This window comes from Musca vetustissima, unplaced genomic scaffold, assembly GCF_032173495.1.
Source record: "Musca vetustissima isolate MV318-11 ecotype Yass unplaced genomic scaffold, APGP_CSIRO_Mvet_v1 utg16644, whole genome shotgun sequence".
Taxonomy (NCBI): Eukaryota; Metazoa; Arthropoda; class Insecta; order Diptera; family Muscidae; genus Musca; species Musca vetustissima.
In genome coordinates this window covers 408,628-436,481 of record NW_026883164.1, presented here as the reverse complement: position 1 = coordinate 436,481, position 27,854 = coordinate 408,628, and the positions used below count along the sequence as shown (strand labels likewise).

General features: G+C 32.4%; 4 protein-coding genes across 4 annotated transcripts; 2 read left to right on the top strand and 2 right to left on the bottom strand.

Annotated features, from left to right (window-relative positions):
- Positions 1-6,332: 6,332 nt before the first annotated feature.
- LOC133329949 (KH domain-containing, RNA-binding, signal transduction-associated protein 1) lies at positions 6,333-10,547 on the bottom strand. The gene is made up of 4 exons (XM_061538406.1): positions 10,310-10,547; positions 10,095-10,213; positions 9,373-9,979; positions 6,333-6,541 (listed from the first exon to the last, which is right to left on the bottom strand). Exons 1-4 carry the CDS (start codon positions 10,545-10,547, stop codon positions 6,339-6,341), a joined length of 1,167 nt encoding a protein of 388 aa, XP_061394390.1. The 3' UTR covers positions 6,333-6,338.
- A 2,565-nt stretch (positions 10,548-13,112) lies between these two features.
- On the top strand, positions 13,113-13,670 carry LOC133329948 (DNA polymerase epsilon subunit 4). The gene is made up of 2 exons (XM_061538405.1): positions 13,113-13,317; positions 13,378-13,670. The coding sequence occupies exons 1-2, from the start codon at positions 13,113-13,115 to the stop codon at positions 13,668-13,670; spliced, it is 498 nt and encodes a 165-aa protein (XP_061394389.1).
- A 2,521-nt stretch (positions 13,671-16,191) lies between these two features.
- On the bottom strand, positions 16,192-18,587 carry LOC133329956 (KH domain-containing, RNA-binding, signal transduction-associated protein 2). The gene is made up of 5 exons (XM_061538412.1): positions 18,322-18,587; positions 17,702-18,206; positions 17,514-17,627; positions 17,266-17,450; positions 16,192-16,347 (listed from the first exon to the last, which is right to left on the bottom strand). The coding sequence occupies exons 1-5, from the start codon at positions 18,575-18,577 to the stop codon at positions 16,199-16,201; spliced, it is 1,209 nt and encodes a 402-aa protein (XP_061394396.1). The 5' UTR covers positions 18,578-18,587; the 3' UTR covers positions 16,192-16,198.
- A 2,810-nt stretch (positions 18,588-21,397) lies between these two features.
- On the top strand, positions 21,398-23,360 carry LOC133329947 (KH domain-containing, RNA-binding, signal transduction-associated protein 2). Its single transcript, XM_061538404.1, has 5 exons — positions 21,398-21,561; positions 21,632-21,756; positions 22,230-22,855; positions 22,933-23,204; positions 23,281-23,360. Exons 1-5 carry the CDS (start codon positions 21,441-21,443, stop codon positions 23,358-23,360), a joined length of 1,224 nt encoding a protein of 407 aa, XP_061394388.1. The 5' UTR covers positions 21,398-21,440.
- Positions 23,361-27,854: the final 4,494 nt, after the last annotated feature.

Genomic DNA, 27,854 nt, shown 5'->3' with positions numbered 1-27,854 from the left:
TCAAAAATTCCTTTTTTTAATTTCCAGCCAATACCGGTGGCATTTTGGGCCTCTTTATGGGTTTCAGTTTTATTTCCGTTGCCGAAGTTGTCTATTTTTCCATTCTGCGGCCAATTTTCAAATTTCTAGTGCCAAGGAAATATCGTAATTCGCCATTTATTACACAAGTTCGTGCCGCTCCAAGGGTAAGTAGTAAACTAAAGAAATTATTTCATTCTAACCTCACTTTTTGATTTGTTTTTCTTTCAGGAAAATAAAAATTGGCTACCTGGAGAAATATGCCAAGTCTCTACGATATACCAACATTCAAAGAAAACAACAGAAGGAAGAGGGCCGAAGGCGAACAAGCACTCAATAAGTGGTAGTGGAGGGATTAAATAGATCGGTTGATCCTAAAAAGAAAAAAATATTTTTGAAAAATTATAGCTCCGCAGATCCCTAAATAAAAATAAAATTTTAAAATGTAAGTCTCCTTCAAGTTTTCTGCAAGGTAACCTTCAATTCTTCTTTTGGGAAAAGGTTCAAGTTTTCTTCAAGACAACCCCCAAGGTTTCTCTCCAAAACTTCCTGCAAGACTTTAATCAAGAGGTCATCTGTGAAAAGTCCTCGAAGACTTAAAGAACCCATACATCTTCCTCAAAGAGGTTCTAGATATCATCATGAATATCTTCATCAAGAAGAACTCAATTCCTCCCTCAAAAAGAACTTCGAGCCTTCTTAAAAATCATCTCCAAATCTTCTTCTTCAAAAGAATCACTAAAATTGCCTTGCAGTTACTGGTACTGGTGATTCATCCACCTTAACGACGGGAGTCTCATTAGTACCTGTATACTCTCCAGGCTTTCGTTCACGTCATCGAGATAAGGATATGAGGCAAAAGAGTGGTCCAAGGGAGTAGCTTGGGTCGTCAACATTTGTGGGGGTTCATTGAGGTCTGACATTGTAAAGTTCAAGACTGAGGTTGCCAAGACAGTCACAGCAGCATCAGTGGGGGCCGGGAGGGTTATTTAAATTCGGCTCTATAGAATGTGCTGTTTATGAGGGATTCAGGTCAACCATGTCATAGCATCTTACCATGGCAAGGACATGGCAGCTAAGCCTGAATAAACTTGTTGAGGCGCCCAGGTATCAACAAGGCTCCGCTCTAATACAGTCGGAACCCTGACTGCAAACCATAAAATGCTGATGGGCAAGAGGTCGAATGACACCACAGCGTTAGGTACCTCACATTGAGAGGTAGTGACGTCATTCTCGCCTCGTCAGCACTCATAGGCACTCGGTCATTTCCTCCGAGACTCTCCCCCTGAGCGCGCTGATTGTCCGCGACTGTATATTTGTTATTCACAGCTACTCAATGAATAGTATTGGGCTTCCCACTATCCCCAACCTGTGGTCGCGTCCGTTAGCATTCAGATCTGCTCCCCGAATGCGGAGCAGTCTAAATGACCTCCAAAATTTCTTCGAGAAATCTACCCAAAAAATGTCAATGTTTTCTTTAAAAATACCTTAAAATATATTCTCTGGGAAGTTTCCAAAATCCTCCTGAAAAAGATTTTCAAGTCTTTTTCGAAAAATCTTCATGACGGTCTTCAAGCTTTCCTTAGGGAGACCTCCAATTCTTCTTCAAGACCTCCAAATCCTCTTCAAAAATACCCCAAAAAAATCACCGAGAAGTTCACTAAGACTTCTTAAAAAAAATTCCTCCAAATATTCTCCAGGAAGTCCCCAAAAAATAGTTTTCAAGAAGATTTTCTAGTCTTCTTTGAAAATGCCCCAGGTCTTCTTCAAGCATACCTCCAAATATTCGTCAATCTTTCTTCTTTCCTCCTTCTTCTTTCTTTCCAATTCATCCTTAATAAGATTTGTTCAAGAAGATCGCCATGTCATTAGACGAAGAACTCCCAGTATCTTCACAAATCTTCTTCCGGAAGATTGTCAAGTCTTCTTTGAGAAAACCTCAAAGTTTTCTTCAAAGAGTTCTCCTAGTCTACTTCAACGAGATCTCCTACATATCTTCTTGCTTTCATCAAAAGGACTTCCAAAATTAGTTCAAGAAAATCACACACACAATTTTCTCAGGGAGAAACCCCATTTTTTCTTTACTGAAAATTCACTTCTTTTCCTGAGAGAAAAATGTCATTCTTTTCCTCAGGAAAAAGTATCTTTTCTCCTAAGAAAACGGAGCCATCTTTCCCGCAGGGAAAAGAAGTTTCTTCTCTTCAAGGAAAATACCCTTACTTTTTTCTCCTGATAAATATCCTTCTTTTCCTCAGGGTGAAGATTCTTAAGTCTTCTTTGAGAAAATCTCAATGTTTTCTGCAAGGAGATCTTCTAGTCTACTTCAAGGAGATCTCCTATAAATCTTCTTTTTTTCATAAGGAGCACTTCCAAAAATTAGTTCAAGAATATCTACACGATTTTTTTAAGCAGACCTCTAAACTTCAGGCAAAAAGAGTCATATTTTCCTCGGAGAAAATGGTTCCCCTATTCCTCCGGATAACATCCTTCATCCACCATTTTCTCAGGGAGAAGACCATTTTTTCCTCACTGAAAATACACTTCTTTTCCTGCGAGAAAAGGTCATTCTTTTCCTCAGGAAAATAGTATATTTTTCTCCTAAGAAAACGGAGACATCTTTCCCGCAGGGAAAAGTAGTTTCTTTTCCTCAAGGAAAATACCCTTCCTTTTTTCTCTGGTTAAATATCTCTCTTTTACTCAGGGTGAATATTCTTAAGTCTTCTTTGAGACAAGCTCAAAGTTTTCTTGAAGGAGATATCCTACAAATCTTTTTTTCATAAGGAGCACTTTCAAAATTAGTTCAAGAAAATCTATATGATTTTTTAAGAAGACCTCTAAATTTCAGGGAAAAATGGCCATATTTTCCTCAGAAAAAATAACTCTTCTATTACTCCGGAAAGCATCCTTCATTTCTGCAGGGAGTAGATCTGCCATTTCCTCAGGGAGAAGACCCATTTTTCCCTCACTGAAAATACGCATATTTTTCTCCGAGAAAATGTCATTCTTCGCCTCAGACCTCTTAACTTCAGTGAAAAGGCTCTGCTATTCCTCTGGAAAACATCCTGCATTTCTGCAGGGAAAAAATAAATTTCTCCCTAAAAATACGCTTCTTTTCCTCAGGAAAAAATATGTTCTTCTTCTCAGAAAGTAGAAGCATTTTTCCTCAAGGAAAAGCCGCTTCTTCCTTCCTTCCTATTTCACAAATCCTTCTAAAAATGCATTCTTAAAAAAAATCCATTCCTTAACAAAAAAAACTTTGAAAAAACTACTATTTCTTTAACCCTATTAAAAATCCACCTTTTTTAAAATCCACAATTTTTTAAAAAATCCACCCTTTTTAACAAATCCTTTTAAAAATCCACTCTTTAAAAAAAAAAAAAAACATTTTAAAAATACACTTTTTTTAAAAACTCTTAAAATCCACTCCTTTAAATTTTTTTTAATCTCACTCTTTTTTTAAATCTTTTTAAAATCCACTCCTTTATTTTTTTTTTTTTTAATCCCATTCATTTTTTAAATCTTTTTAAAATCCACTCCTTTAAATTTTTTTTTTTAAATCCCACTCTTTTTTTAAATCTTTTTAAAATCCACTCCTTTAATTTTTTTTTTTTTTAATCTCACTCTTTTTTAAATCTTTTTAAAATCCACTCCTTTAATTTTTTTTTTAAATCTCACTCTTTTTTTAAATCTTTTTTAAAATCCACTCCTTTTTTTTAAATCCACTCCTATTTGAAATCTTTCTTTTCTATTTTAAAATTCTTTTTTAAAAATCCACTCCTTTTTTTAAATCCACTCCTATTTGAAATCTTTATTTTCTATTTTAAAATTCTTTTTTAAAAATCCACTCCTTTTTTTAAATCCAATCCTATTTGAAATCTTTCTTTTCTATTTTAAAATTCTTTTTTAAAAATCCACGCCTTTGAAACCTTTTGTTTCCATTTTAAAATTCTTTTTTTAAAAATCCACGCCTTTGAAACCTTTTGTTTCTATTTTAAAATTCTTTTTTAAAAATCCACGCCTTTGAAAGCTTCCCTTTCTATTTAAAAACTCTTTTTGAAAAATCCACGCCTTTGAAACCTTTCTTTTCTATTTTAAACATCTTTTTTAAAAATCCACGCCTTTGAAACCTTCCCTTTCTATTTAAAAACTCTTTTTAAAAAATCCACGCCTTTGAAATCTTTCTTTTCTTTTTTATATTTTTTTTTTTAAATACGCGCCTTGAAACCTTCCTTTCCTTTATAAAAATTCCTTTAAAAATCCACACCTTACAGCCTTCCTTTCGTTTATAAAAATTCCTTTAAAAATCCACGCCTTACAGCCTTCCTTTCCTTTATAAAAATTCCTTTAAAAATCCACGCCTTACAGCCTTCCTTTCCTTTATAAAAATTCCTTTAAAAATCCACGCCTTACAGCATTCCTTTCCATTTTAAAAAATTCCTTTAAAAATCCACGCCTTACAGCCTTCCTTTCCATTTTAAAAAATTCCTTTAAAAATCCACGCCTTACAGCCTTCCTTTCCTTTATAAAAATTCCTTTAAAAATCCACGCCTTACAGCCTTCCTTTCCATTTTAAAAAATTCCTTTAAAAATCCACGCCTTACAGCCTTCCTTTCCTTTATAAAAATTCCTTTAAAAATCCACGCCTTACAGCCTTCCTTTTCTATTTAAAAATCCACGCCTTAAAACCTTCCTTTCCTTTTTAAAAATCTACGCCCTTAAAACCAATTTTTTTTATTTAAAATTTCCTTTATGAAATCCAGACCTAAAGGCTTCATTTTCTATTTCAAAATTCCTTTAAGAAAACAGCGCCTTATAACCTTCTTTTCCTTTTTAAAAATCCCTTTAAAAAATCCCCAACTTAAAACCTTCCTTTTTCTATCTAAAAAACCCTTTTAAAAATCCCTAACCTTAAAGCCCTTGTTTTCCTTTTTTAAAAAATTCTCTAAAATATATATATTTTTTTTAAATAATAAAATATTTATTATTTTTTTTTCATTTTTTTTTAATACAACATAAATATTTGAGGACTTGTTTTTTTATTATTTTTTTTTCTGTTTAGTTTCTTTATTTTTTAACTACATGGTTTGTTTGTTTTTGGAAAATATATTTCTTGTATATTTATAATTATGTTTATACACTCTCATAGTTTAGCAGTGTTTATGTTTGAAAACAAAGTAACTTGTTATGGATTTTATTTTTAAACCAAACAAGAAAAAAAAAACAGCTGGCCCCCAGAGATTAAACAGTTTACTGTCATGGGGGTTTGTGGTTTTTCCTTACATTTTTTGGTTTGGTTTTACTTGCAGTGTATTAAACTGGGTTTAATGGCTCTTAAATTAAACAAAATAATATTTAATAATAATAATAAGAATAATATAAAGATTTTACATTTCATTTCTTAATTATTTAAAATAAGAAAGAGAATAAAAATGAAACACAAGAGACAACACATATACAATGTTTTTTTTTGTTTTTGTTGTTGTAATGATAAAAATGATTTTAATAATAGTATAATAATAATTATATGAATGTGTAAAAATATATATGTATGTATATATATTAATGATAAAAAGTCTAAAAAAAGAAACAAATGTTTGATGTGGTTATTTAGGAATAAAAAAATGAAATTAAAAAAAAAAAAATAAACAAACAATTTAAAAAAACTTGGTAATATAACTAAAAACAAAAAATGCAAAAGTATGAAAAAATTAACATAACTATATATATGTACGACACGTTCGTTGTATACATATTACAAAAAATGATTATGTATACCCGCAAAGAATTATGTTTATTATTATTATTTTTTTTAATATTTATATATAATGTAGTGTTTGGTAGTTATGTTATAAGGTTATTATGTTTATGTTTTTTGTTTTTATATGATGTTGTTTTTTATGTTTATTATTTAATAATAAAAATAATGTATGTCATTCAAAAAATATTATCATTATTTTTTTATATGTACAGTACTCTCAGCATGTACCTAGTGGGGTAGGGGGGAGGAATAACATTGTTAAAACTAACAAAAAAGTAAATTGAAAAAATAACTCAAAAAATGGTAAAAGTAAACATATATATAAAATCAATAATAATAATAGTTTTAAAAAATAACATTAAATCAATAAAAAAAATTTTAAAAAGAAAAAAATGTATACTTCAAATAATATATAAAAACAAATGAAACATGTAACTTTAATGGTTTTGGTGGTTTTTTGTTGTTGTTGTTTGAAACACATACACCCACATTTTGTTGTTGTTGTAATAGCTATTGGCTTCGTAACGCATCATCTGTTGTTTTTCTTGTTGTTGTTGTTGTATTATTTCTTTGCATATTGATATGACGGCATTTGGGATGCACGATATCGTATATTTGGATTGAGGCCAACAGGTGGACCAGGATTCATGCCGGGACCCCCTCGCCCACTATAATTGGCAGCATTGACAACTGGCAATGGACCGGTTGGTGAAGCACCCACAATTGTTGCAGTTGGTGGCATTGCTGAATGCATACGTTGATTACCTGAAAGGAAAAGAAAAAAAATTAAAATTCAATATAATTTTGAAAAAAAAAATATTTTATATTATTTTGGTTAAAAAAAAAAGTTTTAACAAATCCACGCTTATTTTATGGCTTGAAAAAAAAAATATTAAAAAAAAATCCACGCCTTAAAAAAATATTTTTAAACCAGTAAGGAAAGTAGTAAAGTCGAACTGGACCGACTATATGATACCCTTTACCATTTTGGGTACATTCATCATATGCATCCTAATATGTATCGCCTTTTCGAAAGAATACTAATTTCAGTACATTGTGTCAATCAATTTACATTAAATAGGACAAAATTATATATGGGAGCTATATCGAAATCTGAACGGATTTTTACGAAACTTAGCACACATCATTCTGGACCTAATTCAGTACCCTATGACAAATTTCGTGCAAATCGAAAGTTATATAGGGTCTTTGGTGCACCATTTACATAAAATAAGACGAAACTATATATGGGAGCTATATATAAATCTGAATCGATTTTCTCGAAACTTAACACACGTCATTCAAGACTCAATTCAGTACACTCAGCAAAATTTCGTTTAAATCGAAAGTTATATAGGGACTTTGGTGCACCATTTTCATTAAATCGGACGAAATTATATATGGGAGCTATATCGAAATCTGAACGGATTTTTACGAAACTTAACACACACACATCATTCTGGAACTAATTCAGTGCCCTATGCCAAATTTCGTGCAAATCGAAAGATATATAGGACCATTTACCTAAAATCGGACGAAATTATATATGAGAGCTATATCGAAATCTAAACCGATTTTTACGAAACTTAGCACACACCATTCTGGACCTAATTCAGTACCCTATGTCAAATTTCGTGCATATCGAAAGATATATAGGGACTTTGGCGCACCATTTACATAAAATAGGACGAAACTATATATGGGAGCTATATCTAAATCTCAACCGATTTTCTCGAAACTTAACACACGTCATTCAAGACTCAAATCAGTACACTAAGCAAATTTTCGTTTAAATCGAATGTTATATAGGGACTTCGCGGCAACATTTACATAAAATCGGACGAAAGTATATACGGGAGTTATATCTAAATCTGAACCGATTTTCACGAAACTTAGCACACACACATCATTCTGGAACTAATTCAGTGCCCTATGCCAAATTTCGTGCAAATCGAAAGATATATAGCGACATTGGTGCCCCATTTACCTTACATGGGACGAAAATATATATGGAAGCTATATCTAAATCTGACCCGATTTTGTTCAATTTCAACAGAGTTCGTCCTTGGGCCAATAAGTGACTTGTGCCAAATTTCATCCAAATCGGATCATAAATGCGACCTGTACTTTATTTACAATTTAACATTTTTAAAAAATCCACGCCATGAAAAAATATTTTCAAAAAGTGACACTATGAAAAAATATTTGTCAAAAAATCATGGGTCTATCACGTTTCCTTTTGCCTGGTACAAACGTATGCACAAAGACATAATACCACAGTGTGGTGAAGGGTATAAAAATCCACGCCTTGAAAAATTATTATTTAAAAAATCCACGTCTATTGAAAAAAAAATATTATTAAAAAATCCACGCCTTGGAAAAATATTTTTAAAAATTTCACGGCTTGAAAAAAAAATTTAAAAATTTCACGCCTTGGAAAAATATTTTTTAAAAACCCACGCCTTGAAAAAATATTTTTGAAAAATCCACGCCTTGAAAAAATTATTTTGAAAAATCCACACCTTGAAAAAATATTTTTAAAAATCCACGCCTTGAAAAAAATATTTTTAAAAAATCCACCCCTTGAAAAAAATATTTTTAAAAAATCCACGCCTTGAAAAAATATTTTTAAAAAATCCACGCCAATTTATAGGCCCTAAAAAATGTATTTGAAAAATCCAGGCCTGTTTGTAGGCCTTGAAAAAATATATTTAAAAAATCCACGCTTTGAAAAAATATTTTAAAAAAATCTACGCCTTGAAAAAATATTTTTAAAAAATCCACGCCTTGAAAAAATATTTTTAAAAAATTCACGCCTGGAAAAAATATTTTTAAAAAATCCATGCCTTGAAAAAATATTTTTAAAAAATCCACGCCTTGAAAAAATATTTTTAAAAAATCCACGCCTTGAATTTTTTTTAAAATGAAAGGCTTCCTCAAGCAGAATTCTTCAAGAATTCTGAAGTACATAAAGAGTACTCTAGGGTCCTCCAAGGCCTCCTGAACATCTTCAAGTGGACCTCGAGGTCAAAAACCCAAAAAAAAAAATCTTCTTTAAGATGATCCTCAAGTCATCGTTGAGGCCTTTCAAAAGACATCCAAAGTCTTTATAAGGGTTTAGGTGCACTTCTAAATATGATTGCAAATAAAAAGAATCAATCCCATTTACTATTCAAAAAAAGTCCTCAGATCTAGTCTTCATCAAAGAGACTTCCAAAGGTCAAGGAGACTTCCAAAGGTCAAGGCGACCTTTGTTGAAAAAAGGCCTTTAGCTCTTTTATGTGGGAGAAAAGGACCTCCAGTTTATTTACGAATAAAAAATATATTCATCCTCTTCCACGAAGAATATTATCAAGCTCTTCCTTGAAGAAAACCTTCAACAATGTTGTAAGCTTCAGATTCTTCTATGCTTAAGCCTCTTCAATAAAGAACGCCTTTAACCACTTCAGCTCCTCATTACTGCCTTTAATAAGTTTTCCAAATATCTCTGCCCGGGTTTGCCCAATCAGTTTTCCCCTCTAATTCATGTTCTTTTCCTTTGGCTGTGCTTTCCCTCGATACTAAATGCGGTTAATAGTAGGACACTGGATATTTACCTGGCACATAAGGCTTCATTTGGTGGTAAGAATTATTATGGGGCCTATAGTAGACAGCAGTCTCATCGTTATGATGATATTGTTGCGAATGAGGTTGATATTTCGATCTACCATTATTGTTGTTGTTATTAGGACCACCACCATTATTACCACCACCTCCCATACCATTTCCACCGCCACCACTACGACTTCCACCGCTATGTTGCTGATGATGCGGCTGTTGATGCTGCTGCTGTTGTTGTTGCTGCTGTTGTCTTTGTTGACGCATTGTTATTTTCTTGGCCGCCTCTGGATCTTCCATTAATTCACGAAACTGCTCCTGGCGTATATCATCGTGTTTATCGGGAATCAGGTAACGTCTAAGTTCTGCCAGGGCGTATGCCATGCGGGCATATGCCTCAGCCGGTGGTGCTACAGTAGAAACTTCAACGTGTAAAGGTAGATTTAGGTGGGCATACTTGAAGTCGGCCGAATTGCGTAGTTCCTCTTCGCGGGCACGATCCTTCATGGAAAAACGGCCCAAAATGACTATTTTACATTGGGTCTCCTCCTGCAGGCGACGCAAGGAGTTGCCCTTGGGGCCCAGCAGTTTGCCAACGTAATTAAACTGCAAGAAAAAGAAAAACATTAATTTTAGGCTGCCCATGTAAGCCAACCTCCCCCCTTCCACCCACCTTCCTTAATTACCAGGCAGGAAAATGGTGGAGGACGAGAATACATACCTTCTTATTCTTAATAGGCACATGAACCTTTTGGGTTAATTTTATGGTACGTTGCTGATAGACATCGGCATATTGTTCCCGGGCCGGTATACGTCCATTCAGTTGAATCCTTTCCAGCGCTATTAGATAACAAACAAACGGAAGCAGGCAAGGTCATTCATTGAGTTGTTATTAACAAAGTATACCACCACACACATTCACACACACACACTCACCTTCATCGATTAGTTTCACAGCCAAGGGAAAGGTATTTTCCAATTTGGAACGTTCCACCAACAGCTCCTGCATGTACTTTTGGGCCGCCTCGCTCAAACGCGTTGATGCCTTGTCCGAACTGCCATGCTGGTCAGCTGCTCCTCCTCCTCCTGTTGATGATGCATTGTCATGCAGATGACCATTTACACTGACACCCCCACTATCGCTAGACTCCACACGCATACCGTTTTCCGCCATTTATTTGTGTTAGCAGCAGCAGTAGCAACAGCAACAAACCCAACCAGCCAACAGAGCACAACAGAGCAGGCACGACAGACAGCAACGATGACAACGACGACAGCAGCAGTAGCAATAGCACCACCACACAATTTATGAAACCCCGGAAAAACTTGATTAGCGATAATTGGATGCAAAAATCTGTAACGCGGCAAATCGTTCTCTATGCGCACAACACCAATCTCTCCAATGTGGCCAACAATTTTGCATAAATAACTTTGGTACCCTTCACTTGACTTGTGTAATTGTTTAATAGTTAATTTGTAAAAAAATACATAATAATTGAAAAATACATAAATCCACCAAAATGAAATGAAGAGAACGAAGCCGTTTTAAATTTCCTATCAATGGCGGCGTATTAATTTTTTTTGTCATTTATTTTTGCACAAAAGGTTCTTAAAGGTCATGCTGTGACAGTGACGTATGCCAGCTGGCAAAGTGTATGGGAGAAAAAAAGGGATCTGTAGATCGAAAAATGACTGCGTTTATGTAAATGTCGCTACAGAAGAAATTATGGAGTTTAATGCATAAAAAATGAAATAAATTGTTTATAATAAATGTAAAAAATGTCTATATGTGTGTAGAGAGAAGAGATAACATGAGAAAAAAATATAGATATAAAATCCTTGCATGACGTGTTTTCCTTTGAAAAAAATTGTTGCCAAAAAATTCAAAGCCGCGTTTAGATTATCTTTTAAATTGACTCGAGTTGTAAATCCTAGCCGTTTAGATTAGTAATAAATCAATACAAACGAATGTCAGCTGTTTCTTCTCAGGTCTAATGTCAAAAATTCGGACGTTCTTTACGTTTTCATGGATTACGTCACAATAATGGATTTTGACAGCAACCATGAGAAACAGCTGATACGCAGATAGTCTCCTTATTAATAGGCCTTGATTAAAGGTACGTTTAGATCCACAAAATCTACTCGATCTCAAATGTCAATTCCATTGTGTAAACGTCAAATATAATCCACTGGATTGGTGAACTGGATTTACGTGACGTATACGCAATGGAATTGACGTTTGAGATCGAGTGGATTTAGTAGTCTAAACGTAGCCTAAAATGGTCAAAAGTTGATTTGTCAGCTGTTTTGAATTTTAACGTATTTTTTAAGCATACTTTTAGGAGAAGTGATTATTTAGTACAATAAATTCTCTTTATAAAAGGTACCAAATCCTAGCTGTGTGGATTAGTATTAAATTGATCTAATGTTGATTTATCAGATGTTTTGAATTTTTACGCATTTTGAAGTATACTTTTAGGAGAAGTAATAATTTAGTAAAATAGCAGGGTTGTATTTGAAATTATCTGGATTTAGCTTAGGATAGTGCACATTATAATGATAAAAACTATAGTCTCAAGATTTGTTGGTGCATAATTTTGTATTACACGCTTGGTTATTGCTTTAAAAAATTAAAAAGAAAACAAAAATATTATTTAAAAAAAGCAACTCTTTTCTATGGCCTCACATTTTTAATCAATGTTATTTTTTTTTTTAAATAAAAAAATATAGCGCTTCATATAAAAGTGCTTCTCAGAGGAAATCAGTAGGTGTTATAGCCGAACTTAAGTTCTTCCTCCAGAAGATCTTGAAGTCCTCTTATGGAATCACTTGAAGTTTTCTAATAGAAGAGCACGTTGTCTCCTTCACATTTTGCAAAACTAACTTAAGAAGTAACTTAAAGAAGAATAGCGAATTTCCTTGACATTTGAAATCAAGTTGATTTAGAAGTCTAAACGTGCTCTCATAGAAGAGTTGGTGGTATCTTTACACTCTTTAAGCTAAAATGTAAAGGAACGACAACAAAACATAAATACAACTGTGAAATCCAGTCGTATATAAATCTACTATAACTTCGACTTCTTCTATTTATAGAAGATTTCTCTTCAATTTTTTTAGTTCATGGTAGGCGTAAACTTTTTTATATGACTTTGGCATAACAAGCCATAGTAAGAAAGTAATTGTAATTTACAATTTGCTATGGCCTACCTTTAATAATTGCCATGCCAACAACTATACAATTATTCTCAAATTTTCCGATATTCTCTTTTATTCCAGGAAATATATATATATATGTAGAAGACTTCTTCGGATATATATACACCGAAAAAGTTTTACGGAAATCATCATTTATTTGAAAGATATAAAACACATTCGGTGTAAATGTATCATAACTTACTATTCATAAAAATAATATCATATATTTATATATGACTTATTTTATTTATATATCGTGTACAGCAATTTAAAAAATATCTATTTTTTATTTATCTTGTTAAAACACGTTTTCCCTCATTGAGACTTCATTAATGTCATATTGTGCAATGTGAACCACCCTTTCCCATGCAATTTCTTCAATTCGATTAATGTTTATCGATTAGTGGTATATATCAACATCTTGCCCTCTTTCGATTTTGAGAAACCTATTTTAGATCATTTTCGATCTATAGAACCCATTATCGCTAAGTCTTATTGTCCATATTAACAAATTTACAATTAAATAATTAACTTTTCTTAAACAATGGCCAGTGAAGATCTGTTTGCCAGTGAAGATTTTTCCGAAGAAATCATATCACAATTAGAACAAGATTATGTACAAGAGGCAGATATTGTGGAACAAGATGATGGCGGGAAAGACAATGATGAGACTGTGATGGAAGAGGAAACTGGCCCGGGAGATGATGAAAGTGTGCCGGCCACAACAACAGCAACAGATGAAACACAATGTATATGGAATAATAATAAATTTTTCAAATAAAATTTAATTTTTTTGGTATCAATTTTAGCCAACAAATCAAAGACAAATGTCTCAGCAGCGGCATCTGAAGCCCGCCTTTTTCAATTGCCTTTGACGAGAGTGCGAAATATCATGAAATTGGACCCAGACTTACACATTGCCTCCAATGAGGCTGTATTTTTGGTAACACGAGCCACTGAGTTGTTTATACAATCCCTGGGCGTGGAATCGTATACATTTACCGCCCAGGCCAAAAAGAAAACTGTACAAAAACGTGATGTAGATTTGGCCATAGCCGCCGTGGATAGTCTTATGTTTTTGGATGGAGCAATGACATTTTAAATGTTATGCAAAATAAAAACAAATTTTTTTAAGTATTTTTTCTAAATATATTAATTCTTTATTTAAGTTTCTTTTTGTAAAATAAAAATATTTGTTTTATTCTCTTAATACTTACTTCGATTTTGCCTTTCTTCGTATTTGTGAAGAATTTGGTGTCTTTATGTGATTAGAGTAGTTCGTATTGTTAGGAAATTTTTTTAGCCATTTTTGTTTGTTTAGGGTATTTTGTATTTTTATTGTTGTTTGTTCTTGATTATGGACTACTTAAATTATTTTTTTAGAAATTGTTTTTGTTATTAAAAAATAATTTCGGTTTATTTTAATTGTGTCTGGAGATATTCATTTTGGGTTTCTTGTTTTAATTGATTTAAAAAATAGTTTAATTATACTCAAATTTTTAAACGTTAATATATTTTTTAAAAGTATTGTTTCTTTCTTTAAAATTTAATGTATATTTTGTTTTGAGATTCATTTCTACATACAGTGTTTTTTTGGGTTGAATATTCAGCATACCAGCAATAAATGCTTCCTGTCTGCATGGTGTGTTTGGGTGTTTATACGATTTGGTTTAAAAAAATTATTTTGAAAATTGTTTTGGGTTTATATATTTAAAACCATTCTTTTTAGTTTTATATTAAAAAACTATTTTTTTGAAAACTGTAATATAGTTGCCACATAATTATCACAGTATTAGAGAAATTGGTGTGTTTTGGTTTATTCATTTATTTAGACATTCGATTACACCATCATTTTAAAATTTTGTATTTTTTTACTTTTAATTTTGAAATTTGTTGTTTTGTTGAGTTGTTTTTTCATTTTGCTTACAAAACAAGAAACTTTATGTTGGCTCTGATTATCAAGCTGGGAAAAACTGTATGCATTTTTTATCTCTCTCCCCTCTCCACAATATATGATATATTTCGGTATTTTTTTTTTGCTAGACATATTTTATTTTGTAAAATATTTTAGGTTTATAATAGTGATTATTTTGATATTCATTATTATATATTTAAAACCCCCCTGACAAGAATGAGACATTTATGAAATGTCAAAGAGTGAGGTTATGAAATAATTTAGAGGGAAATAATAGATTTTTTTATTAAAAAAGTTAGGTTATAAATATTTTTTATTGTTGTCAAAGTTATTGAAAAAAGCCACAAAAGTTATTTGTATTAAAAAAAAGTTGGGTTATAATTAATTAAAAAAAGAAAATTGTTTTCAATTATTTTTTTTTTTTTAAATTTTGGAAAAAAATTTTAAAAACTATTTTTAAAATTTATATTTTTTCATACTAAAGTTGTCAGAGTCATTGAAAAAATGCCACAATTTATTTTTATTAAAATAAAGTTGGGTTATGATTGATTTAAAAAAGAATTGTTTCCACTTACAAATTACAATACGAGGGAAATAAGAGATTTTTTTTATTAAAAAATTTAGGTTATAATTTTTTTTTTTGAAATTTTTTGAAGAAAAAAGGTCAAAATTTATTTTTTGCCAGGTTGAATTGAAGATTTCCTATAGAAACCGTAATTCAGCCAAGCTGAATTGAAGATTTCCTTTTGATATCTTAATTCAGTCAAGCTGAATTGAAGATTTCCTATTGAAATCTTAATTCAGCCAAGCTGAATTGAAGATTTCCTATTGATATCTTAATTCAACCAAGCTGAATTGAAGATTTCCTATTGAAATCTTAATTCAGCCAAGCTTAATTGAAGATTTTGCTACAGAAATCCTAATTAAGCCAAGCTGAATTAAAGATTTTGCTATAGAAATCCTAATTAAGCCAAGCTGAATTAAAGATTTTGCTATAGAAATCTTAATTCAGCCAGGCTGAATTGAAGATTTTGCTATAGAAATCTTCAATTCTTAATTCAGCCAGATATTCTGTGGAAATTCGAGTTCAGCCATGCTGAATTAAAGATTTTTTTTTGACCAACTGACCACAATTTTTATTATTTTTTTTAAATTTTCAAATTTCATAAATGCCTCATTCTGCACTCAATTTTTTGTTTTGTTTTTGCTGAATAAAGAACTGTTGTTTTATATCGGTTTTAACCGAATTTGTTGTTTTTGTATTTTTTGTTTTTTTTTTTTATTTTATTTCTATTTTTTAATCATTTGTTTAAATATACTTATATTTCAGTACATTATATATATATTTGTTGTTGTAGTTGTTTTTGTTTTCTTTTTTAATATATAGTTATGGATTATAATATGGTTTTGGGTTATTCCTTTATACGCAGCTCTTGTTGGTTTAATTTTTTTCTTTGAGGTTATGTCAACCACACCAAAATTTTTTGTTTTTGGAATTATCTTCATTTTGGGTTCTTTAAAAATAGTATTAATGGGGGAGGGAGGATGGATCTCTTGCCTCCTCCTCTCTGTTCATTTCCTTAACTTTTTGTATTTTTTATCCTTTCTTTCTTTGCTTTTCGTACTTTGCTGCTGCTGATATTGTTGTTGCTTTTGTTCTTGTTGTTGTTATTAATTTTACTTGTTGTTGTTCTTTTTTTGTTTTGAATTTGATATTAACGTATTTTTGGATACGGTGCTGAACGATAGCGTACACTTTCTCGGGAACGGGAACCACCGCCGCCAGTCTCATAATGTGATGATGAATGGGCTGTTGATGTTGGCCGATATGCCGACGATGAGGAGCGGCCATTACTGCTTTTAGCTACATATTTTTTTGAGGGGGTTTTCGGAGGGTTTTTGGATGTTTGTGTTGTTGTTGTGATGCGAAAACGAAAAATAAAATAAATGGGAGAGTAGGATTTGGAATTTGAATGTTGTTTTGGTTTGATTTGATTTAATTAATTTGATTGAGAGACAGAGGGGGGTTTGTTGTTAGGTTGTGTGGTGAATTTTCAGTTGAGGTAGAAAATTGTATTAAGTTTTTTATTGTTGTATTTTATGTATATTTGTTTTGCATTAATCCAAAGAGGTTTTTATTAAATAATTTATTGTTTTTTTTTAAAGATTTTGGGTTTTTTGTTTAGCAAAAAAATTGAATTGACTTTTTTTCTTTTAACTTTTTTTCTTCGTTTCGTTTTTTAACTGAGTTAAGAGTTATGTATTTTAATTTATGTTTAAATTATACACAATATAACGAATTTAAATAAATTAAAAATTTTTATTTTTTGTTATTTGAATTTGTTTAAACCGCGTTGCATATTTTTAGGTGTTCGATTTTTTGGAAAATATTTTTTTTTTGTACTACTATAACGAATTTATATAAATATATATATATTTTTTTGAATATTTGAAATTGTTTAAAATGCGTTGCCTTTTTTAGGTGTTTGATTTTTTGAAAATTTAATTTTTTTTACTATTTAAATTCGTTAATAAATCATGTGTTTATGTTTTATTGTTCGTTTTAAATTGTTGTTTCTTTTTTCTTAATTATTACTGAAGTTACTATTTTTTATTTTATTTTATTTCAATTCAATTTTGTTTAATTAAATTTCTATTTTTTTAATACGTTGTTGTATTTGAGGATTTTGTTTTTTTTTTTTAATTCAACGTAGTTTTTCTTGCATTTTGGCTGTAACAGAAAACCTTTTTGTTTGGTGGTATGGAAAATTGAAAAACTTACCGGCATAGGCCGCTGCGGCATAGGAAGAGGAATGCGGATGATATTCACGGCGATAGTCACGTTCATATGACGAACTTTCATAGGCTGCATGATGGGCACTTGAATGTTTGGCCGATGGTGGTGGTGGTGGGGTGCCATAACGATCATATTCACTGGGATGTTCATACAGATCATGTTCACGGGGTCTACTCCAAGAGAAAAATAAGAATTAATAAAAAAAATCGTTTCCAAAAACCCACCAAAAATACCTGTGAGATTTTATAATCGGATAACTGGGATCATCCATGACATATCTGGCCTTTTCCAGTATCGAATAGACCTTGGGTTTGGATTTTTCAAAGGGTGGTGGTGGGGGAGGAGTCCTAACAAAAACAAAACAAATTTAAATTTTTCATGTCAAATTTTCCCAAAAATCCATCTCCCTTTCCCTTCTTACCTGCTGCTATAGGGTGGTGCATGTTCACCATATGCCTTGGCATAATGTGACTTCTTATAGAACCGCTCCTTGCCATCCAGCTCACGCATTTGTTCCATACGTATATCATCGTTTGTATCGGGTATCATAAATTTCCTTACCTCAGCCAAGGCATAGGCCAGACGATGATATGCCTCAGATGGTGGGGCAACTGTTGATATTTCAATATGTAGATCACGACTCAGATGGGCATATTTTAAATTTCCCGATTTCCGTAGCTCCTCCTCTTTGGCATGATCACGCATGGAGTTGCGTCCCAAAACGGTCATCTTACAAAATGTTTCATCTTGCAGCTGGCGCAAGGTATTACCCTTGGGACCCATTATTTTGCCCACAAAATTAAATTTGGGATATTCCTTGATGGGGAACCACACCTTTTGGGCCACGCGAATGGGCTTTTCGCTATACACATTGGCAAAGATTTCCGGTTTGGGTATACGGCCACTGACCAGTATGCGTTCAATTTCTACAGAAAAAAGAAAAATTTTAATTATCAACCAAACAATGTAGAGGCTTCCAAGCAAATTCAAAATGGCGTCCAACAAAATTCTTCGCATTTCTTTTAGTCACCCACTACTCACCATCATCCAATAGCCTTTTACATATATTATACTTATTGGGATCCAATTGTTTCTTCTCCTGCAAGCACTCATCCAAATAGGCAGCGGTCTTTTCATTTAACGGTGGTGCATCATGTTGTGTTGCTGTTTGTGCCTCCTGTTCGCCACCACCACCGCCTTGATCATTATTTGTACTTTCTTCATCGTTACGTGGCCGTTTACGTTTATAATCGGAGGTATCTTCACTGGTATAATCACGGTCATAATCTCGCGGCATTTTTTTAACAATTTATATGGAATTAATTCCTTTTGTTCTTTAGGTTCAATTATGGATCACAGGAAAAATGTGTATAACTTGAACTGTGTAATGCGAGAGAAGAGGTTTTCTTTCTTTCTTTTGTCAGAGATGACAGTTCGATGAGTGAGTGAGTATTTGGGTAGTTGGTAGTTTGATGGCGTACGTCGTAACGGCGTTCAGTCAAGTCAGGTGGCAAGGTCACACATCAATTTTACATTACAAAAGTAGATCTAGCATTGAAAAATTAAGAAAAGTTGCCTCAATAATGAAAATAAATGATTTATTAGATTAATATTTTATTTCTTTTGCGTCCAGTAATCAAGAATGCCTTGAATTATTGAAATATGAAAAAAATAATATTCTCTACATAAGATTTTAGCTTTACGATCAATTTTTGTCAATAAATGTAGGGGCAGAGTTGCATTTTTGAAAGAAATCGCCTTTTTTGGGTGGCATTATGTTCTTTTATTAAAAAAGAAATGGATTTTTTTTTAAATATTTCTCTATGATTTAAAAAAAAGCATGAAGTTTTTAAACATTTTTTTTTCAATGCATGCAAATAGGCTTAGAAAATTGATTGACTAAAAAAAGGCATGGATTTTCTAAAAATATTTTTTCGGGATATTTTTAAAAATATTTTTTCTCTGTATATTTTTTAAAATATTTTTTTTAATGATGTGGGAGCAGAGTTGCATTTTTGAAAGAAATTGCCTTTTTGGGTGTCACCATGTTTTTTTTATGAAAGAAAAAGCATGGATTTTTTTTTCAAAACATTTATTCAGGATTTAAAAACAAGCTTGGTGTTTTAAAATTTAATTTTTTAATGTATGCAAATAGACTTAAAACAATTGAAAAAAATCGCTAGGGTTTACTTCCTTGGTCAGCAACTGGGAGGACTCTCCTTGCTTCGGAGGAGACGCCATGGTCGCTACTGTGTTTTTCACCGTAGTGCTAATCACTGTAGTTTCTATGATGTCTTACTCGCCTGACAAGAGCGAGTAATCCCAGAGCTGATTCGGGATGCTCTTATTAAAATTCGTCAGCAACTGGGAGGAGTCTCCTTGCTTCGGAGGAGACGCCATGGTCGTTACTGTGTTTTTCACCGTAGGGCTAATCACTGAAGTTTCCATGATGTATTCCTCACCTGACAAGAACGAGTCATCCCAGAGCTGATTCGGGATGCTCTCATTAAAATTCCGCTCCATAGAAACGTGAGGGATTGAGGTCGACCATGAAATAGCCTCTTACCATAGCAAGGACTTGGCAGCTAAGCCTGAATAAGCTTGTTGAGGCGCCCAGGTATCAACAAGGCTCCGTTCTAATACAGTCGGGACCCAGACTGCAAACCGTAGAACGCTGACAGGCACGAGGTCGCATGACACCTCAGAGTTAGGGGGAACACTTTAAAAAGTTAGTGACCCAGACCTTTGAGATGGTTATATAGGGGCGCCATTCTCGCATCGTCGACCCAGGAATCAGGGACCTGAGCCTGCTGATTGTCCGCGACTGTTTATTTCTTATTCACAGCTACCCAATGAATAGTATTGGGCTTCCCACTATCCGCCACCTGTTGTCGCGTCCGTTAGCATTCAGCTCTGCTCCCCGAAGGCGGATCAGAACAATGCCTTGGATTTTTTTCAGTGCATACAAATCGAAATGAATATCTTATTAAATATAGATTTAAAAAATCATTGTCTTAAAATAAACACGAATATTTTTCAAAATATTTTTTAGGGTTTACAAATTAGGCGGGATTTGTCAAACAATTTTTTTAGTGTATACAAACAGTTACGAATTTAAAAAAATCACTGCCCAAAAATGTGGGATTTTTTCAACACTTTTCATGGCGATTTCTGTCCCATAAAGTTTGTAACTATTGCCAACTGCTAAAAACATGTGAAAATGATTGGCAAGATGTGAAAACGACCGTTAGAAATGTATCTCGCCTATTTTTCACACAAATAATGCACTATCCTATTGAATATAATCTCATTTTCATAACGTTTTTATTTTATAACTTAAATAATTTAAATATATAAATTATATCCACTAAAAATCGATTTATTTCCATATTTCCCTTCAAAGGACATGACATGAGCGACAAAAACGATCTATAGCAACCTATATTGCAAACTTCACTCACTGGCTTTGTACTCTCGGCGACGGGTTTTCACGAAGAAATTTTAAGTTAAACTTACAACCCAGAGGAAAAAAGGAAGAAAACTAACATTTTTGTTGTAACAGAGAAAGTGAAAGTGTAGTCCTCTAATTTTTATTCACAATCAATAAAAGAGAAATTTCTTTGAAGGAAAAAACTAAAATAAAAGAAATCGAAAAGTGTTTTGTGACACAAAGGAAGCAATCTATTTTTGTTGTCAAACAAATTTTCAGAAATGTATGTTGGCGTCTGAGTTTTTTTGTTCTTTTTTTGCTGTGTTTTTTCTTTGCACAAATACCCGTAAGAGAGTGTGTGTGTGTGAGTGAGAGAGAGAGGGTGCAAGAAGAGTGATATTTGTGGGAAAATTGCAATGGCAAAAATGAAATAAAAGAAATTGTTTTTGTTGAGTGCTGCAGCAGCAGCAATTAAAAACAACTTTCCTCATAGTAGTTGTTGTTTCTTTAAATTTCAGATTTATTAAAAAAAAACAATTGGTGAAATTGAAATTCTATTAAAAGTGTAGACGAAAGGAAAAGTGTATAGAACGCAATCATGGCCAATACCTATGAGGGTAATGGCGACTATTCGACAGGACCACACAATGGTGATAATTCCCATGGCGGCGGTGGCGGTATTGGGGGTGGTGTAAATGACCAGCAGCAGCATCATGGTGTTAGTTCCAGCATGGGTCCCATTGATACCAATTATTTAAATGAAAAGGCCAATGAATATGTTCGAGATTGCCTGAATGAGAAATCTCGCATGGATCGTAAATTTCCCATTGCTGAAAAGCTTTTGGATGCAGGTTGGTTTTGTGGTGTGGTTTTGAAATGATTCCAGAAGAAATTGAATTTTTTTATAATTTTTTATTTTAGAAATTGAAAAGGTCCAAACTACAGGCCGTTTGCCGTCGAAGGAACAAAAATATGCTGACATATATCGTGAAAAGCCGCTAAGAGTATCACAAAAGGTGTTAGTACCCATCAGGGAACATCCAAAGGTATGTTTTGGACAGTTAATGTGTGGGATAAAGGAAAATAAATAATTAAAAAAATCCAAGCCTAAAAGAGCCCAAATTCTTTTAAAAAATTCACGCCAAAGGACCCATTTGGTATGTGGATTTTAATAAAATACAGAGCTTAAAGACTCAGAAAGGGGAGCGGAAGTTATTAAAAAAAAGAAAAGTTATTTAAGAAATCCACGTCTTATAAAAAAATACAAAGAACTCTCAAGGCGAAAGAAATTCAAAGAATTCTGAAGTCGTCGGTTTTTAAAATAATATTTTTTAATTTTTTTTTTCAATTTTTCTAAAAAAAAATTTCTGAGAGCTCTCAAGGCGTGGATTTTTTAAATTACATTTTTTATAATTTGTGAAAGAATATGTTTTTAAAAAGTATTTTTCACTTCTATTTTTTTTCAATTTTTTATTTTTTTAATCTAAATTTAATCTCAAATTTTTGTTTTTTTTTTCAGTTCAACTTTGTTGGCAAGCTATTGGGACCCAAAGGTAATTCCTTGCGCCGCCTTCAAGAGGAGACAATGTGTAAAATGACCGTTCTCGGTCGGAATTCTATGCGTGATCGTGTCAAAGAGGAAGAGCTACGCAAATCTAAAGATCCCAAATATTCGCACTTGAACAGTGATTTACATGTTGAAATTTCTACGGTGGCACCGCCAGCCGAGGCATATGCCCGTATTGCATATGCCATGGCTGAATTGCGTAAATATCTAATACCCGATAGTAATGATGTTATACGACAGGAACAATTACGTGAACTAATGGATAGTACACACATAAGTGAGGAACAAAAAGCGACGGGTTATAAGAAAATTATACCACACAATACATCGAGTGGTGTTGGTGGTGCGGGTGGTACTGGTATATTGACTGGTCCTGGCAGTGTTATTACAGCAAATATGAATAAAAATATGATACCATATAATAAGTCGGGTGGTGGACAAGGTGGTGGCGGTGGGGCAAATAGTGTCTCCTCGGCTGCCGCCGCCTCCTCTGCATATAATAAAAATAATACCGCACCCAAACAAAAGGTTATGTCAATATTGGAAAAGGCACGCTCAGCCATGGAGGAGACTTATGGGTAAGTTAAAAAAATGCTGATTCTAGGGAGGTCATAAATAATTGAAAACTATTTATTTTTTTCTGTGTTTTCTTTAGGCGTGGTTATGAAGATAATCAGGGTTTCGATCATTTACCAGCCACAGGCTATGATCCACCATATTCGGCATATCCACCCCAAACAGCCGCGGCCCATAATCACAATCCCCATGTACCACCAACTGCGGGTATGGGTATGAATCATTTAAATGCTGGACGAGGACCCTATGATACCACAGCTAACGATTACGAGACCAATGATTATACTAGACGTGGCGGCGGAGGCGGTACAGCTGGAGATTATTATCAAAATCCGACAACAGCATATGGCGGTGATTATTACAAATTTCCTTTAGCCCATTAATAAATCAAAAATTCAAACATCACAAATTCTTTTCACCAAAACAGCTGCTGCTGGTGGTATACAGCCAAATAATGGCGGTCTAAATCCGAATCAAACACAAAATCGCAGTCATGTTAATAGGTGAAATTTATTTGCGGCAACAACATCAACCACAAACAATCACTTACAACAGCAGCAACAACAACAAAAAACACAACAACAACAACAGCAGCAGCATATAAATGCCAATAACACTACTGTTATTTCGAATACACGTTGTCCTACAATTTCCTCTTCCTCCACAACTACAACTACAACCTTGAAAATGGGAAATTTACCTCATCAGTTGAATGGCGGTGGCATTGGCGGCATCGATGCACCAGATCCTCCTCAATCCCTTGGAACAGCAGCAACAACAATTGCCGGAGGTGTTGTTGAAACAAATGGTGTTGAATTAAATAATAATAACAACAACAACAATAATTATTTGTACAAATCCTCCTCCGCTATGAATTCGAATCAGATGGCCCTTAAACAACAACAATTGGCAGCGGCTACACATTCCTTGAAACCCAATGGCCTAATTATCAATCATCATCAACAACAAGCTCCATTAGCAACACCATCACCACTACAAACTTCCACACATATTATGACAATACCAACAGCAACACAACAACAACAAAATTTCCCACCGTCTTCAGACACTCTCAACAACAACAATAATAATAAAAATAGTATGAACAGTAACAATGATAATCAAAATGAGATTTTAAATAATAATCATAATAATAACAATAAAATAACAGCTGCAACTGCAGCAGCACCTACACTGTACAACAACAATCTGCTAAATACAACAACAATTACAGGATTCAATGGCCATCAGCAACATCATCATCAACTTCCTCATCCACCACACCATTATAATCATCATACTGGAACAGCAACAACAACAAATAAATCTGCAACATTATTACCACCAATACATCAGAATCCCATGGCAATGGCGGCGGCGGCATCATTGTCGTCCGATCAACAGCAACAACAACATCAACGTACAGCGGCAACCAATAGCTTATTGTTTGTAAGGTATTAAAATCACATTCGATCTATAAACACACACACACACATTCGCTCTATATTCTTACACACACACATTTTAATAGCCCTCAAAAGAGCTTAAGGCAAATTTCAAGGAGTTACAGTTCTTTTGGGGCATTTTCAAATTTGGGGGTTCTTTTCATTGAAGTCTCTTTTACAGGTTTAAATCAAGGGCTTAAATTTTTGTCAAAAAATAGGATTTGGATTGTTTCAAAAAATTTAAAAACCTTTCCCAATATAATACTTTCGAAATCAAGGGCTTTACAAATTTGTTCTTAAAAACCCTGCCATAAAATTCAAAAATCTAGACAATATATTTTAAGCAAATTTTTATACCCTTCACCACACTGTGGTACAGGGTATTATGTCTGTGTGCATAATGTTTGTAACAGGCCAAAGGAAATGAGATAGACACATGGTTCCTTTTGAGAATATGCTTTTTAAGTCGATTTATGCATGTCCGTGTTAAATTGTAAACAAAGTACAGGTCGCATTTTTGATGGGAATTCGATGAAATTTGGCACAGCTCATTTATTTGGCCCAAGGACGAACTCTATGAAAATCGGTTCAGATTTAGATATAACTTCCATTTATATTTTCGTCCGATTTTAGGTAAATAGTGCACCAAGGTCTCTATATATCCTTCGATTTGCACGAAAATTGTCAAAGCGGTTTGAATAAATTTGGTATATCGTACTGAAATATGTCTAGAACGATGTGTGTAAAATTTCGTAGAAATCGGTACAGATTTAGATATATATGTTCGTCCGATTTATGTTAAATAGTACACCAAAGTCCCTATATATCCTTCGATTTGCCCGAAATTTGGCATATCCTACTGAATTAAGTCTAGAACGATATGTGTAAAATTTAGTAGATATCGGTTCAGATTTAGATATATATGTTTGTCCGATTTAAGGTAAATAGTGCACTAAGGTCTCTATATATCCTTCGATTTGCACGAAAATTGTCAAAGCGGTTTGAATAAAATCTAGAACGATGTTTGTTAAATTTTATGAAAATCGCTTCAGATTTAGATGTAGCTCCCATATAGAGTTTCGTCCGATTTCACGTAAATAGTCTCTATATATCCTTCGATTTGTACGAAATTTCGCACAGTGTACTGAATTGAGTCTAGAATGTCGTGTGCCAAGTTTCGAGAAAATCGGTTCAGATTTAGATATAGCTCCCATATATAGTTTCGTCCGATTTCACGTAAATAGTGCACCAAAGTCCCTAAATATCCTTCCATTTGCACGAAACTTAGCATAGCGCACTGAATTAATAAAAGTGTAACCTAACATGTGACAAGTTTCCATGAAATCGACTTAGATTTCAATATTTTGCTTTAAATTGATTTAAATAATTTTGTCCCATTGGAAGAAGCAACTCTATATCTGTCCAAACTTTAGTATAGATTGCAGAATGACCTGTTTAGTTTCATGTTAATGGTCCTTCAAAAAATGCTACGTCTGTTAGGATTCCATCTGTTGAATATACCCAAAGTGGTGAAGGATATCATATAGTCGGCCCCGTCCGACTTTACTACTTTCCTTACTGGTTAGGTTATGTTTTTTTTTTTAATTTGAGGAATATATTTTCTTATATTTTTAAGACTTTATTAAAGATATTTATTTAATTAGTCTTTAAAGGGTATTTTTTTTTTAATTTTAAGGTTATGTTCATGTATTGCTTATTTTTTTTTTTAATTTGAGGATTATATATTCTTATATTTTTAAGGCTATATAAAAAAATATTTTTTTAATCAAAAAGGCTTTAATGGGTATTTTTTAGTTTTAAGGTTATGTTTTTTTTTTTTTAAACACAAGAGACTTTTGAAAATTGTCATACATATATATACATTTTACAATCCACTTATCAAATTCTATATTCAAATAAAATATATATTTCCTTACAGACCTGCAAATCATTCAACACAAGCCACAGCCACAACAACTTTACATGTTGGTAAACTACCGTTTTTGCCAGTGCAATTTATATGAACTCTCAATAACAACAACAACAACTCTCCTAACAAATCAACAACAACAACAACAAAAATATCACCACCACAACTTACCACCCACCAATCAAGCATAATTCTTCTCTCCCTCTATGTTTCTTTACATAAAAAAAAAAACATAAACATAAATATATACATATAAAATAAGCAAACAACAACAACTGAACAAGAACACAACAATAATTATAGTAATTTTTTCATCTTAAATTATATTATATTATATATATTTTTAAATCTTAAAAAAAAAACAAATGAAAGAAAGAAAGAAATCTTTTTTTGATTAAAAACAAAAGACAAACAAAATCATCACACAGAGTTCGGCACAACATGGTTCTCAAGGTTTTGAAGACAAAGGTTTTTTTATTATTATTATATATTAGTTCCAATACCTTAAGGGAAATCAAAAGAAAATACAAAGAAAGAAAAAAATACTCAACAATTTTGTTTGAAAATTTTGCAACAAAAAATTTCGTTACAAAAAAATATTTGCTTTAATTTCGAAAATTAAGAAATCACGAAAAATAAAATCTAGATCGAAACCTTGGCATGGATTATGCCGTCCCTGTGTTACCTAAGGCTCAAAGTCTTATAAAAACAAAACAAGTAAACACACTTATAAAAGAATTATAAAAAAAATTATTTAAAATAAAACAAAATAAATCAAGACGAAAGGGATACAATTCAAAATGAACAATTAACTTAACAAAAAAAACTTGCATACATAAATAACTCTTAAAATATAATATTTACTAAAAAAACATAAACTATATATTAACTTAAAAAAAAAAAACAAAATATACATATATATATATTTACAAACAATATTTAATTATTGTCAACAAAAAGATAAAATAATAATTATATAAAATATATAAAAAACAAAAAAAAAATAAAATAAAGGACAAGTATATACATATTTAAACAATTCTATGAAATTTTCAACAACAAAATATAAAATTTAAAAATAAAACGTTAAAAACAAATCAACTTTAAATAATAAACAAACAACAAATAAAGACAACAACAAGAAAAACAAATTAATTGAAAAGAAAAAACAATGAGTTATATTAAACAACAATAAATAATCTCTAAAAAATAATAAAAAAAAAAATAAAACAACTATTTTTAAGCAAGACAAACAAATCATAAATATGCTAAAAAAAATTAAAAAACAAAACAATTATTTATTAAAAAAACAAACAAAACATAATGAACAAACAGAGGGAAAAAATAAACCAATTTAAAAAAAAGACGTACAATATCACAAAAAACGGGCACATAATGAAATAAACTAATAAAACGATTTTTATCAAAAGGAAAAAAAACCTAAAATACAACAACAACAAACATAAACCACAAAGAACAAAGAACAACAAACAAACAAAACATATTTTCAAATGTTACTCGAATACGGATAATAATGAAAGAGAATCGAAACCACAAACAAAACAAAAAATAAATATATAAACAACAACAAACATGATTACTTTATAAACAAATAAAAACTAAACA